The 15,702-nt window shown below is 36.2% G+C and overlaps 1 protein-coding gene across 4 annotated transcripts in view; it reads right to left on the bottom strand.

Annotated features, from left to right (window-relative positions):
* Positions 1–15,702, bottom strand: part of LOC139771521 (pikachurin) — a 103,385-nt gene that overhangs the window by 51,679 nt on the left and 36,004 nt on the right. For all 4 annotated transcript variants that reach the window (XM_071704349.1, XM_071704351.1, XM_071704352.1 and 1 more), the window contains exon 5: positions 15,008–15,269. In XM_071704349.1, the coding sequence (XP_071560450.1) occupies positions 15,008–15,269 (262 nt within the window). The remainder of the gene's footprint in view (positions 1–15,007; positions 15,270–15,702) is intronic.

Here is a 15,702-nt window from a genome sequence, read left to right as displayed (position 1 = left end):
CCGCTTGTATCTAAGTATCGTGAAATGTGACATATCGGATATTCCTAAAAATATCACGATTTTATTGATAACAGAAACGTTGTCGCGCAACGGTTTAAACAGATTTTCCCTTATTCTTTTCATTTATCGCGTAAGAGCGAAGAATATTTGCAAGTTGCCGGCAGTTCATTATTTTCCTCGAGAAGGATAGCCAGACATAGAATGAGCTCGCTATTCTTATTGAATGAGCTTAACGAAGTACACAGGGTGTATAGCTTCGAGTCGTGGAAGGAACGGGAGTAACTTTTAACGAAGCACGCACTCCATTACGCGCGGGTTGTAATGCAGCTCGTTCGTCTAAACGCGCGTTCGCTTTCTTTCCAAACAATATTTGTCTCGTTCTGGAACTACTGAGCTATTCATTCGCGTCCGATACGCTTTACGGCTACGTCAGGAAGACTGAACGGCACGGCTGCACTCGTTGTAGAATACGAAAAGATACTCTTTTTTATTCTTGAACAATGTTCGAGTTGTACTACTCGAAAGTGTATGTCTGAGAAAGTATATAGGCCGATTTTAAAGTAGGTTAACTCCGCAGATATATTTCGTGAGTAATTTGGAGTTGACATTTTTTTAGCGAAAATTTGCTTTTGCCTTTTTTCACAGTTTCTTATTTGTCGATTAAATATTTTGAAAGTTTGATTAACACACGCGCACTAATTGTAAGTTTTAAATTTTATTAAAATGCAAATCACATTTGACAAGAAGTGAAAAATAAAATTATACCATTTGCTTCTGTCTCTGAGGATTAAAATAGTCATTTATAAATAAATAATTGATATTATTAATAATTTGTAAATTAAAATTAATTTATGTCAAAAGGCATAATAATTAATTCTTTGTGATATTGATATTATTAATATTATTAATATAAATCATTTATAAATAAATTAAGTGTCTAAATTTTAATTTATAATTATAATTCCAAGATAATAATCTAGGCCACAATATTGTATTATTATTATCAAAATGAGAGAGAGCCATTGACAACACACACAACACACATACATACATTCGCAAGTGATTATTTATTTGCCGTTATTTAATCTAGGAGCAAATACATGAAGTAAGTAATCGTCGAACGGAATAATTCGTTTAATTAGTCGTTGTTTTAACAATATATCCGTCGCAAAGCGACGGCCGTTGGGACGAGAAAGAATACGGCGAAAAAACGTTACAGTGCAATTACGTCGTCGGGCTATGCACGCTCACCAAGTTATCCGCTAAATTATCCCTGCAGTAACATCCGAAACGAGCGGCACGAAAGTTCAACGCTCGTTAAGCACGTGCGCGGGGCCTTGCCGCGAAGTTACGTCGTTACACGGGGGCGGTGGGGAGGAGGGAAAACGTCTCCGGGAAGCTGGGAACACCGGCTGGCTGGTTGGCTGGGTACACGCGAACGGATGTTACCCCCAAATACCTTTAATAGGGCGCAACACACGTGTTTTAACGTTCCAAGATTACGCCATGCTTACCGAGCTCACTAACATGACAGGCGGATTTAAACATGTTAACGAGAATGTCATTTTACGCTGTTTCGCGTATCAATTTTTCAGACCTTTACGATTCTTGGCACTCATATGCGATATACGTGAAAGTTAGATGAGATATTATCGGTAATTTTGAAGTTTCTGTGGGAATCGAATGTTGAAGAAAAAGAGAATAAGGAGAAGAAATCATGGTACTGACCATTGGCATTTTATATAAGTACTTTTCTTTTGAGTTTTAAACTGTCGACACAGTTTTTAGGTGGGTTTCAGACGCATTCGCCCAAGTAAAAGAACTTCGATTAAAACATTTTTAACGTAGTATCCAAACTAAATCGATACTATTCTCAGGATTTCGAGTAATAACGCGAAATATATAGTATTACAATATTAATAGCAAATAGTTCAATAATTCAGAGATAATGATAATGTATCTAAATTACGTTCATTCATTAATGTAAGGGAGACTGTAGGCGTAAGTTTTTTTTTTTGCGATTGTCTGCAGAAAAAGTTCGAAGGGCTGATAAGACTTCAGCGAACGGGTTGCGTGCTCTATCGCGAAGTTTGATATAAATGATAATAAGCTAGCGAGTCAGACATTCCTGGCGAACACGCGAGCTAGTGGAGGATTCCCTTCAGTCACGGCATCCCTGGCCCTTCGATCGAAACGCCGCGACGCGCCGGTCCCCTTTTCCGCCTTCGTAATTCTATGCACGTAATTCCATCCAGCTTTGGAATGGCGCCTTTGTACGAGCGACGCACGGAGTTCCCGAGCCCGTACACACGCCGAAAATTTACGGAGTCGTTAAGATCGAGAGCTTTCCCGTGAGCGAGAAACGAAAAAGATCGGGACCGAGAGGCGAAAACTAAGAATCGCGCTGTTATATATACGACCAACAGAAAAGCACGATTCCTCCGCTTCGGGCTTCCTCCCCGTGTTTCGCATGCCAAATTCGACATTTGTGATTGATAAATTCAGGATTCGTGATATTTGAATTGGTTATCGCGGAAATGCCGTTGCGTCACTAAAGGGGGGATTTTGCAAAGACTAAAAAGAATAAGATAAATTCTCGTTGCGATAGAAATTTATAGAAATAGCTCATGAAACTTTCAGATCTTTTCTTTTTCTTAACAAATAGAGATACAGGTCGTGACGTGATATGCGCGATAAATAAGGCTGAAATAACGTCTTGGCAAAAGCACGAAGTAATACCAGAAACTTACGGCAGAAAACATTCCCTGTGCTTTATGTCTTTCATATTGTCACATAAAGTCGAAAAAATGTTGCTTCTGAGAATCTTTTGTAGATCTGATAGCAGTCCATAGAACGTTGATAAAAACGCGGTCGCCGAACCTAACGATAGGATTGCGTAATAAGAAGCTCGTGTATCAGGGTTGGCTTTCCAGTCTGTCCCGTGCACTAGAAGAAAAGACAAAGCGAAAGATCAAGTGCTCCACGCGATGGGGACCTAACAATGGCCGCGCCGAAGCCCTATTCTAGAGAAAACAATACGGCTTGCTGCAGCGGTCAGAAGAACATTGAAACCCACTCCTATCGCATGCACAGTATACCTATATGCAGGGCCGCTTTGAGCTCAATTTATGTTACAGATCGAATTAAGATATATTCTATATTCTAGTACTTTTATCACGCAGCGTGACTTTATATTATACAATTTTATATTTAACATATAATCCCAAATGTATTTTTCATTGTTGTATAAAAAAATCAACGGAGAGATACGTACATGCGGGTAAAAGATAACGTAACAGAGAATAGAGAAGTTCACAACCATGGTTAACTGGAAACTGCATATTCCGTCACTGAGAGTAAAGATTCCTTAATATAATTTGAATTAAATAAAAACAATAATAGATAAATATATAGAATAAATAAACAAATCAATAATTTCTTTATAAGAACATCTGTACGTAGATAAAAGGAAAATGCTTGTTTACGAAAATATGATTATAGAAATTATATAGCGCTTAAAAATAAACAAAATAGTTTTATCGTTAAATTATTAAATCAAATCATATTTTCATCGTCAAATACATTTTAAGAACTTAAAAATAGGATAGCTTGAAAATTAAATTAACATTTATAACGATGTCTTTTCCCCTCATATATAAATTTAATTGTATCCTTCGCATGCGGTATCGTTATACGGCTATATCGCTATACAGCTTCGTGACGTGAATTCACGCTTTCTTGCACAAGTAAAGCCAAGCTTAAATATTGGTTTGCGAATTAATGCACGATGATTCTCCGCGCACAATAACACACGGTCCAGATGTACAAATTATTTTATCAAAGACAACTAAATTGATTTATCGTAACCGTAGCGTAAATGTTTGCTCGCGGCATACTGAGCTGCGGCCCTGACTGCATGTGCATGTGCATGTGCATGTGCCCTCTCCTCTCCATCTAGGCGCATGTACATTGTATATATACAGACAACACACACGCACGCACACACACACACGCGGTGCATGCATACCGCGGCCGCACGTGTATCTATGTACGTGGTCGTACGGTATATGCGGCTCGCATCACTGCGGAAGACGTAAGGTACTTCGCACCTCACGTCTATCGCTATCACTTGGAGGCTCGATACGAAACGATATTCGCGGAATGTTTACTCTCTCAACAAACGACGTTCGTGCCATTTCTCGATGCAACCGGATGTAAAAATTGTCGCGGGCGTTTGTCATCGGCTGAGGTAAAAGCAATCTGGCGAAGAATCATATCACTGTAGGATTAAATCTATATCTATTATCTCGGTATAAACTTGACTAACTTTGTTTGAATTAATTGCGGACGAGTAGAGAGAATTTGCAAATAATATTGCAATGTTGCACATTGTAGTAAATATAAATCATTTGACGGCAGAAAATGTCCGAAGCGATATACAAATAAATTATAATATAAAGGTTTCAAAAACAGATTTTTGTGAAATTGATTACTGCAGTTTGAATATGCCGAGGAAAAAATTCTAATGTTCTAAAAATATTAATCTCATGTAATACTTACGAGTTGCGATACGAAAGAATCAATTGTTGGAAAGGTATATCTTTCTGAATATAAAATTGAATGTACATGCTAGCACATTGTTTGTAAATTTTAATTATTAATCTTATTAATTAAATTATACTTCGTATTCCATTTGTTTAACAGCAATTAATTTCGCAGATAATAATTATGTTATGGCACAATCGATTCATTAATTAACGAACGCGGTCGTCTCGTTTTTCCATTAATTAATATACGAGGATATTAGGATTGAGGATAATTAATCCGCTTAGGTTTTTACCTTTAATCAATATACGTTCTGTAATTTTCAATTAGAGTACGTGGAAACAATTGAAAAATATGTCACATTGGTGAAAGTTTACGAATTTAATTAAAATCTGCTTTAAAAAATAATATATATATATATATATATATATATATATTCTGAGATATAATTTTATATAATTTAATTACTATCATATATACAGGGTGTTGAAAAAAGGTGGAATAATGTTTATTAAGACTTCGGTTTGTTTTCATGAGTACTATACATACTCCTATGGTACCACCCTTTTTCAACACCCTGTATATATTTATTCTCAATTTGATGTTAATTATAAACCATTTTGGCAAACTTTCAAGATAAATTTCTTTAAGAAAGAAAACAGTATAAGAGGACGAAAAGCTTTGAGATTGTTCGCTTGACTTTTACCTTATTTCCTCGTCTTTGGGATATTCGTCGTCGTTATCGCGAGAAAGCTGCTTTATAAAGAACTTCTGACAATGTAAGCAACAATGCGTCATACAATAAAAAAAAAGAAAGAAAAACAGTTATCTTTAACGATTCACCCTATATCTAGTTCTTTCTCACTTGCTGCTCCCGCATACTTTATTAGTATATATTCTCCGACTGCAACTCGGAGATTCGTTAGACTTTTATGATATATCATAAAGTGGGAGGTATAAAGAGCCAGTAGTTTATTGTGGTGCTAGTCTGGCGAGAGACGACGTGTTATGATGAACAATTTTTATTTTCTCGAGTCCAATTATAAAGATGACAGGAAAAACTGATGAAAGAAAACCAAAAAAATAACAGTTACATGTGTATACAATATGTACATTGTATACATAATAATAATTTGCATAATAATTGGTGTAAATTTTAATAAGCTTTAATGATCAAAATAATTATTACATGTAAACAGCATAATTATATACATATAAAAATGATATAAAAATTATAGATTTAAAAAATTTTATTAAAAATATTTTATATATAAATAGAAAATTTATGAATTGACCATCACTTCCTGCCAGTCATTTTGGATTACGACGTCATATGCGAAGAAATCGCGAGCTGGTGCACAAACGTTTTCCAGTCCGTATAAACGATTTTCCATCAACGAATCCACTTTAGTCCGATAAAGCGGACTTCTGAAATATGTACAAGCTCTGCTATCAATCTATATATCATTCAGACATATCACGTTGAAACGTAAAATAATTTTAAACATTATATCTAGAGTGTCTTCTGCGTTAATAAAGAATGTGACATTTATTTAATCAATCTTTTTTACATGATTTGTTAAACAGCACAATTTTTTTAAATGTTTTATTAGTCTACTTTTTTATTTAAAAAAAATTCGTTGTAGTAACGATTTTTCCCGCACGAAAATTATTCCCGTGTACTTGCTTCTATTTTTGTCGCTTTTAGCATCATAATTCAAAATGTTTGGCTATAACTACAGCTTAACACCTAAGAGCATAATTTCACGGAGTAAAATAAACAGTTCTCCCTGTTTTGTTGCATTCTAAGATAAACTATTGTTGTTTTCACTATAATATACATAGGAAAAAAGAATTTAAGCGAGGAAATAATTTCCAGCAAAATCCAAAACAAAATTCAGTCGTCTACCGCGCATGAATCTCACAGTGGAGAATTGTTGCTTCCTTTCTTTCGTCTCGCAATTTTTCGTCTCACACCTCGAAAGAAAAGACTTAATGGAGACGCTTTCGAGATGCTGGAAAACAAGCGAGAGACCAGCAAGATCAACGACCTACCTCAGACCACTAGGCGCTCCTTTGTTTCTGAAATCGCTGCTATTCGGCGGTCATCCTCAGAATGATTATACGCCATTCTCAGCAATACGAATACCGGTAGTACGATATACCAAACAGACCGTGGAAAAATTGTATCGAGCATCACAATGTGAAATTTATTTTTTGTTAACGTGTATTTATAAAGCTATTGTTGCGACATAATTGCAAACTCAAGATCGTAGAGAGAGGGGGGGGATTGCATATTATATTATAATTATACAAAATATTATAAAATTTAATTATATATGTACTATATATTATTACATTATATCATATACGCCCGATGTATGTATATAGTATTTTATATGTAAAACGATTAAATAAAATATCTCATATCTAATATATTTATGTATTAAATATGATATATGTATATTGCATATAGAATGGTATAAAATAGTATGTTTTGGTATATTTCTCAACTGTTATCTATGTATATTATCCATTGATAGAAAACTCGGGCTCGTAAGGAGTTATACGTTTCTTAACAATACCTGACATAAAGAGTCATTCTTAAATTTTACTGTTTAAAATACAGTCATTTCCACTCACGTCGTGACCCGCTTGCGTTATTTATTTCTTGGCACATTTTAGATTCAGCTTAAAGTATTCGCACTTCGTAATCTCGTGGGTACCGCGCACGAAGTGTCTTAAGAACAGTAACTCTTGGAAGATGTGCGAGGAAAAGAAAATGGGCGGGATAAAAATTGTAGAACTTGACGGAAAGCGTTGGAATGTTACGATAATTCATGACACCGTCTAGTTCACGTGTAAAGATACAGCCATCCATTTATTCCTTCCGTAAAGAAACGGAAAATCTGTTGTTTTCATGAAAATATATCTCAACGGTCTTTTTTAACATTTAGACTGTCTAGCGGAGAAAGAATCACATTTTATTTTCATTTTTTCGTGTTCATCTATATTCCAGATATTGTATTATATTACAAATTATAATTTGTCACAGAATATTTTATGCATTTGTATACTGCGGGCGAATATGATAAATTCGTTCTAACGAGTATCCAGTTGGAAAAATTAAAAAGAAGAACCTCGATATTTTTCTGTGATAAAAATTCCAACTTAATTCGAGATCCTTGCGGGAGATATTTCCGCTCTTGAATTTTACAACTCGGTAAGAACGCGTATCGCGCCACCTCGTTAACGAAATGGATTATCGGACGCGAGAATTCTGATCGCGTTTCATAATTCATCCGCGCGGAACACCGCGCAAGATCTCCATTGATTCGAGATGCGACAGACGGCTCGCGCGTTCAATATATATCAAATTATCAATGAAGCCTTTCAACCGGAGAAATCGTGCCACGTGAGCGACGCGATAATGGGCGCTCTATGAGCCGATAACACGGTAACCGAATTATATCTTGTAACTGTGCGCGTCTTGGAGTAGGTAGATGCACTTCGGTAATATGCACGATAGCAACGTGTCGCAACTCCACGTTCGCGCGATCGTTACGTATGTATGCTTAAATGTGTACGCCCGAATGCGACGAGCTCGCGGTTGTACGTTAATACTATCACGTCGTCACGTTTTACATTTAAATGAGCTGTCTTGCATAAAATTCGGCAAACCTCTCGATACAAGTTCAAGTTAATCAGGCGTAATAGAGATCAAACAAACATGTTTCAATTGTAACATCTCAGGTAGCAGGATGACGTCTAAAGACGTCTTAATGACGTTTTATTGACGTTAGAGACGTCATTAAGACACGTTATTAATACGTCATTTCACGTCACTCTGCTACCTGGGATACATATAGATATATAGTTGAGATATTTAGTCACTTTATATCACTAATTTGAAAAATAAATATAATCGGTAATTAATTTTAGTGTAAATTAAGTTAATTTTATTAAATATTTGACATTTTTAATTACTTATACAAGATCGCTAGCATAAATATATCAACGTCAAAAATATTATACCGACTATCCATGAAGAGCGACAACGTCGATAAATGGAGTCTAAATCGAGAATATGTCAGACAATTAAATTGACTTTATTTCAATTCTACTTTATTCACTTGTCCATTATTTAGTCTTTATTATTTTACACTTTTAAAAATATAACACCGGCTATCACGAAGAGTGACAAAGTCAATAAGTGAAGTCTAAATCGAGAATGTATTAATTAATTCAATTAACTTTATTTCAATTCTATTTTATTCACTTATCTTATTATATTATTCTATACTTTTCTCTTTTTATTATTTTGAATCAATAATACGTCATTTTACCGAAACTGATTACGCTGTAGTTCGTGACTTTGACTAGCTGGAAATTATTCATGAATTCGATTAACGAGCATGTAGTCGGATACCTGGGTATACAGGATAGCCGGTCGATACTCCAAGCATGATGTAATACAATTAGATGTGCTATCCTAAAGTACTTTTCTATAAAGCAACAAGAAATATTCAAATCTAGCGTATTTAATATGTGAAAGTGTATAAGAAACAAAGAGGAAAAACAGAGAATTATAGTTTTAAGAAAAATTATAATTAACATGTGTATTTAAAAGTATGAACACGTGTAAGATAGATATAAATTTAATTATTTAGTTTATACAGAGGTAAATGAAAAAAATTTATACATCCACGTTCGCTCACTTATGCTGAAATTTTTTTATATTTGATAAAAAGATACGTTAATCATATTCACACTATTTTAAAAACAAGTAGAAAGAATAGACTTAGAAATTCACTGAAATCGTTGAAATTTCGATGCAATCGCGTTGCTAGATTATTCAATTGTTCTCGGCCAGATTGCAACAGGCTGCTCAATCAAACGCTTCAGAACGGAGATTCCGTTCCTTTTAGGGAAGAGGAAAAGAGAATTTAACGCCTCGAAACACATTTCGTTGTATTAAAAATGCAACAGGCTGCTGCTCGTCTAACATTCACTTTCGACGAGACAGCGCTAGACTCAACTTTTTATAGATTTTTTTACCTGAAAGTGTTGCAAATTTTTTATGTAGCTTACTGACAGACCAAATGGTGAATAAATGAAGTTTCAAACAGTTTGGCACACCTGCGTCATACAGAAAAAAAAAGTAATAAATCTGTAACCACTTTCATTTTGTAAATAGTACGTCAGCTATCATGGTTTGTGTGATATCGAAAAATTTTATCAATTTACGTCGCAACTTGTTAGATCTGTCTCTTTTATTGTGACACGCACGGTTTTGAAAACCGGCGATACGTAGCAATTTTATGTAGTCTAGAAAAATAGTACAAAAAAAAGAAGTTATAAAAGTCATCGCGGTAAATATTTTTGATCAGATTACACCTTTTGATGGAAGATCGGATATTGCATCTCTCAATTATCCTGTTCCGACAGACAGACTGACACTGCAATTATCCTATCCGATGTTCGACGTTCGTGTTTTCCCTCCGGCTTAATGGAATAGAGATCGCACAATTAGGAAGGCGCGATTTATCCGCAAACAGCAAGAATCTAACGACATTTGGGCCGGGCTCTCTGTCCGGCGTTACAATGCCCACTGGAGACGTGCACGGTTAATCTGCTTAATCTAGCGTGTGGAACGCCATTTTGGCGGTGCGCCAATCTCGCCGGATTTCACCCGGCCCCGGCCGGTCGGCCGACCAGGTTCTCCGGTGGCCGAAGGCCGAAGATCATCGTAACCGTAGTATAATAACCCCGCTTCGCGCGGAATGGTCGGCAATTGTCCGACGATTGCTTCTGAAAGAGGCGATGATTGCCAGTTCTTTGGGTCGCTACTTTTCTCGCGATAGTCCTGTATATAGATATATTCACTGAGAGTGTGCTAACAGGAAGATAATATCGTGGTACTAAAATGTCTTCTTCTACTGACAACTCTCAGATTACTGTAATTTCTATTTTATATACGCGTGACAATTACGAGTTCTACAGTTATTAAGTGTAGATCATCTTTTCATTTTTGTATGAGAGAAGATGATATCATGGAACTTGCTGGCGCAGCAAAACTACATTGCAGTTTTGCCGCGACAACAAGATTCTTTTTCTCCGTGTGCCCGGTGTGAAATAATTAACGCGATTGCATTCTCCCGGCATCCCGGCATACTCCATCACCACTCAAAATCTTATTAAAAAGATGATCTGACGCTATTGTTCGGGAGACGGATTCCGGTTTTGGCTGAAATGGCACGGAAAGTTTCCTTGATTTATGTCCGGTTGTAACGAGGAAGAGAGAAGGAGCGGCAGCTGCGAAAAAATAATTCTTCCGCTCATCGCGCCGCGTGCGCAGCTTCAACCGTGACATAAATCACAGCAAAGCCGCCGTCTCTCACACCTCGCGATGGCGGACGGATGATGCGGAATTACCGAGCTGCACTTTGTAATATTAAAAGTCCGGATAATGTATCACTATTAAAATGTAGCAGCCTGAAGTTACGTCTCGACGGCACCTGCTAGTAAATTTTTGTTTCCGTGCTAAGCCGTCGGAGATACTATTTTCGCGTTTTAAATAGTAGAAGAAGTTGCAGTTTATTCTTATATACATTTTACGTATCTCGCATTCACATTAATTTTTGAATAATGCGTGAAATTTATCATTATTAAACATTTCGCGTTCTGCCAGACCCATTGTCTTGCCGATCTTAATGCTGCGATGCGTGATTTATTACGAGCGAATATTCCTGATGTAATTAATTGCGGTATATGTATATTTACAGACGTAATTATTATTACTTATGCTTGACATAAGTCATTTGTGGCTTTCTTCTAGTTAAAAACTAGAAGAAAGATATATAATTTAATCCTGCTGCATTCTTTTCTATTTATGACAATTTTGGAATATTAGAGTATGTATCTTGCAGACATACACTTTTTTATGGAATATTTTTTATCCATTTTTATTTTTACGTAAGTGACTATAAGTGAATATGAAATTCAATTGGATACAACAGTTAAAATATAAGGTCTAATGTATATTTTAATTAAGTCACTTTATAAAAACGTGTTATACGTTCGTAACAAACACGTTGTGGAGTTTATTTGTTACGCTGATTATATCGTATCTGCACTATATAACGTCACGCCTCTTTTTGCTCCTGCCTGATGGTCAATATTTTTAACGCACAAATATTCGTAGCTTGGATTTCTTGTCGAGAACGGACGTACTCGCATTCGAAAGAATAAATATTTATATGTATAAACGGGAACGGAGAGCGTGGTGTGCAGCGGGCGTCGTTGATAAAATAAATTAAGCTCGTTAGATCTTGCTCAGAGAATCAACGGGGACGACTCGGTTTGCAGGTCGCGTTTGCTTTAAACCTTCGCAAGCGGAATTAACTGGCAGGCAACGCCCACCTCGTGGTTTTACCCCAAGCCGCTCAGCGAGGCTTAATTTGACCACGCCGAATAACAAGGTGGCGAATAATCCTGTACTAGGTCAATATAAAACAAGCCTCCTGTAACATGATGCATTCAGAGCACAATGTAAAGTATCGTTCGCAATCAAAATGCCTGTCGTGGACGTTTGATCCGTGCACCTGTCGTGAAAACTAACATACAGTTATCTATATAATAGGATGTAACGGACAACGAGAGAAAAGCAACAGTACAAATATTAATAAATGTAGATAATACATAAACCAATTCTATAAGGGTCTCTTTAAATTATTTTCTCATATAATAAATAATTTTCTTATTTAGTCAGTAGAATGCTATTCAAAATATTTAGCATCAGTTATTGTAAATTAATATATTAGTCAAAAGTATAATACACATCATATATAAATAGGACACTTTTAAAAATATGTGCAAACATGATGTTATTTATAGTTATTAGTGTATAGCTTTTCTAATATTTTATTTTAATTATGCTGTTGATGATTTATAATCATTAATTTTATTATTATTATAATTTTTATTATATTATTTTATTTCCACTATGCTAGTTAAATTTCTAACGTTTACTTGTACTACACAGAAGCGTTATTGACTCGTGTAAATAAACGCAGAACACTCTTAGTAGAGGTAGAAGCGAAAGCATGAAGCGAACGCATAAAGCGAAAGGATATCCGACATTTCGTATGAATAATCTTTTGCTTTTACTACAAAGCATTTGCTTTCTGTTGTGTACTTGTAAGCACCATCATTCTCGGAACTAGCATCAATAACGCAGCCACACAGAATGTACAGGATTACAATATACAAATCAGACTCTTTACCATTCATACATTTTCACAGAATTTTCTGTAATTCTTCAATCACGTAACAATAAATTAACTTCAAATATAAGCAAGCAGTGATAATATCTTTATGCATTTTTGATACATTGATAACACTTTGATAAATAAAAGCGAAAACGGATATGTTGCCCGTGCATGTATTTATTCGCTTTATGACCTATTTCTTTTAATATAATGCGTTGTATAATACCTAACTATATTTTATATGCATGACATTTTAAAATAATTTTATCATTTAATTCATGAAAAATTCTAATATATTTTACATCACGTCTTTTTTTTTAATTATCACGTCGTGGATGGAAAAAATCGATCTAAAAAAAATTTAATGCGGCTGCCGTTAATTAAAAATCAGATTGCTATGAGATATGGTTTAATCATTTTAGGTAAGCGATTGCATTATACAGCTCGTCGTGAGAACTAGATGAATGTTTGCCATATCATAATTCTTGCATCGATCCGCCTCATATACGGAAACTGCACGATAAAACACTCAAATATTGAGGCGTAAAACATACTTCAAACTACGAACCATCGATCTCTTCTCGCAATTTTTCTGCCGCTTAATCCTATGCAATCCCATGATGCAATATAAACCACTCTGCAAGATTAAACCGAATATCGAGTAGCTTAATCCGTACATTTCGAACGTTCATACCGTTGGAAACGAAGACCGATACATAGTCGATAAGACAAAGAAGATATGTTTTATTCGTTATTCGTTTACGAAGATAATCTTTATTTCTCGCAGTTAGTTAAACGAAACTTTTCTAAAATTGATATTCAGCTATCCGAGATCTTGAAACTACGTGTTGTCTCGTTTGAGCTTTGTTATCCAATATTGGTAAATTAGTCCGGTTATTGGTTTGGTATTGATAACGTTGAAATAAATATCAATTTTTTTTTTTAAATAAGTATCCGGTATATGATTCGTTTGGAAATCGCAAGTATTGGAAGCTGCTAATATTAATTGAAAGATTATATCGTTACCTACTAAAGCATTACCTTGATGGTTTGTAATATGTTTCTAATAACCATATCGAATTACGATAAGAAGGAGAGGAAATAACGAGAACAATTCTTGTATCTTATGCTTGCGAAAACTCTAGACAGATTTATGCGTCAGAAACTTTGTTTCGGTCCGACTGTTATTTCTCTTGCGACTCTAGGAACTATTATTCTAGCAACTGTATTTAATTATTCTTTGTTCCTACATGTCAAATAGCAGAGTTTATGTCACATTTTAACGATAATAAACTAGTTTTGTTAACAGAAGACCATTTACGTGAACTTAAATTGGCAGGAACGTTCGTGTATAATCCTCATCATCCTCTCGATGTTATGATTCAAGATGGCTGATAGCATGATGATGAACTTCTACTCGTGTGTACGCCATCGGCAATTTACATTTCCGTGACGCGGTGACGGGATCTCCAAAGATCGTTGAGAGCGTTTAACGTTATTCGCCGGACGTCGCGCGCGCGTGCACCGCAGCGGGCATCTCAAAGGGTTAAAAGTTTGAGATTACCAAGAGCGTTCGGCACATCGAGTTTCCTGGGAGTTTCCGTAAAGCAACCAGGTGCAAACAGATCTGATCGCCTCGAATGCACGGGAACTCCCGGGAGCTCGAGGCGAAAACAGTATACACTCGAATCTTTCGACTTAGATGCCGTAAGTTTTGTAGCGCGGAGCGGAACAAAGCGGACAGAGGGGCGACCGATGATGAGCAAGTTTTCAATTCTTCGTACCTCATCGGCTGCAGGACCGCCCCTCGAGCTTCAGTTTACTTTCGCGAAGAGAATCACTCGTCGACATCTCGCGTCGATCTCGCTTGTTTATCGAGCTTAATTTCGGAATGTATGTATTTTTCATTTCGCCTAACATTGTCCGAGGACAATGGATGAAAGATTGCGCGCGACATTTGATAGTATTATCTACTTTCTGGTCCCTTGTGGAAATATAGATTTTGGAGAAATGAGTTTCGAAGCAAAAAATTATGGTGAAATAAGTGTCGACAAGTTTCGCACCTTTCTTTTCTACGTCACAGCGTTGTAAATGCAAATTTGTTATTTAACTGAGGCGAAAATCCTCGTATATATTATTCATGGAATAGATAAGAAAGAAAATTGGGAGATAAGGTAAAAAATATCACTCACCGAGCTGACAACGATCTCCACCTCTTCCGAGAGGACACTGGCATCTCTGTCTGAACGTTCCTTGCTTTCGTCTGAGGTTCACGTTATTGCCCTCGAGATCCACGGCTCCGTCGTCGTCGTCTTCGATCACCACATCGACTTCATCTCCGCGAGATTGCTCGATATAACAATTTCCAGCCGGTCCGCAGTCCAAGGAACACGCTGGCTCAGTGCTCACGATGCTCTCCATTGTGGATGGCAGTTTTTGCTCCAGATTTGGGCCCTAAACATCCGCAGGAACAAGAAATGTCATCACCGGTCTTATATCGGATTGCACGTTTAAAAATTAGGGTTTAACGTTGAAAGGGAGCTATATAAGCCAAAGAAAGGAGACCAATTTTCTATGTGCCTATTTACGTTAAATTTAGAAGATGCATTTAGAATTAGTCGAAATAATTGGGAATTTTTACCTATTTATTTTTAACCACTCTCTGTTAACGCGTGTCATTAGATTGTTAAATTACGCTTCTCAATTATATCATTTGAAAATATTCACAATACCGCATTTAACACAGTGTCAAGTACCACATTTATCATAATTAACCTATCTGCATCAACAAGCAGTAATTTTCCCGCGGGGATGACTGATCCGCACAGTCATTTGGGCTTAGCAAACCCACGAACCCGAGCTCAATACACTGCGGACACTCATATTC

Source organism: Temnothorax nylanderi, unplaced genomic scaffold (genome assembly GCF_030848795.1).
Source record: "Temnothorax nylanderi isolate EJ_2023f unplaced genomic scaffold, tnyl_v1.0 TNYL_tig0041_pilon, whole genome shotgun sequence".
Taxonomy (NCBI): Eukaryota; Metazoa; Arthropoda; class Insecta; order Hymenoptera; family Formicidae; genus Temnothorax; species Temnothorax nylanderi.
This window is presented reverse-complemented; position numbering and strand designations above follow the sequence as displayed.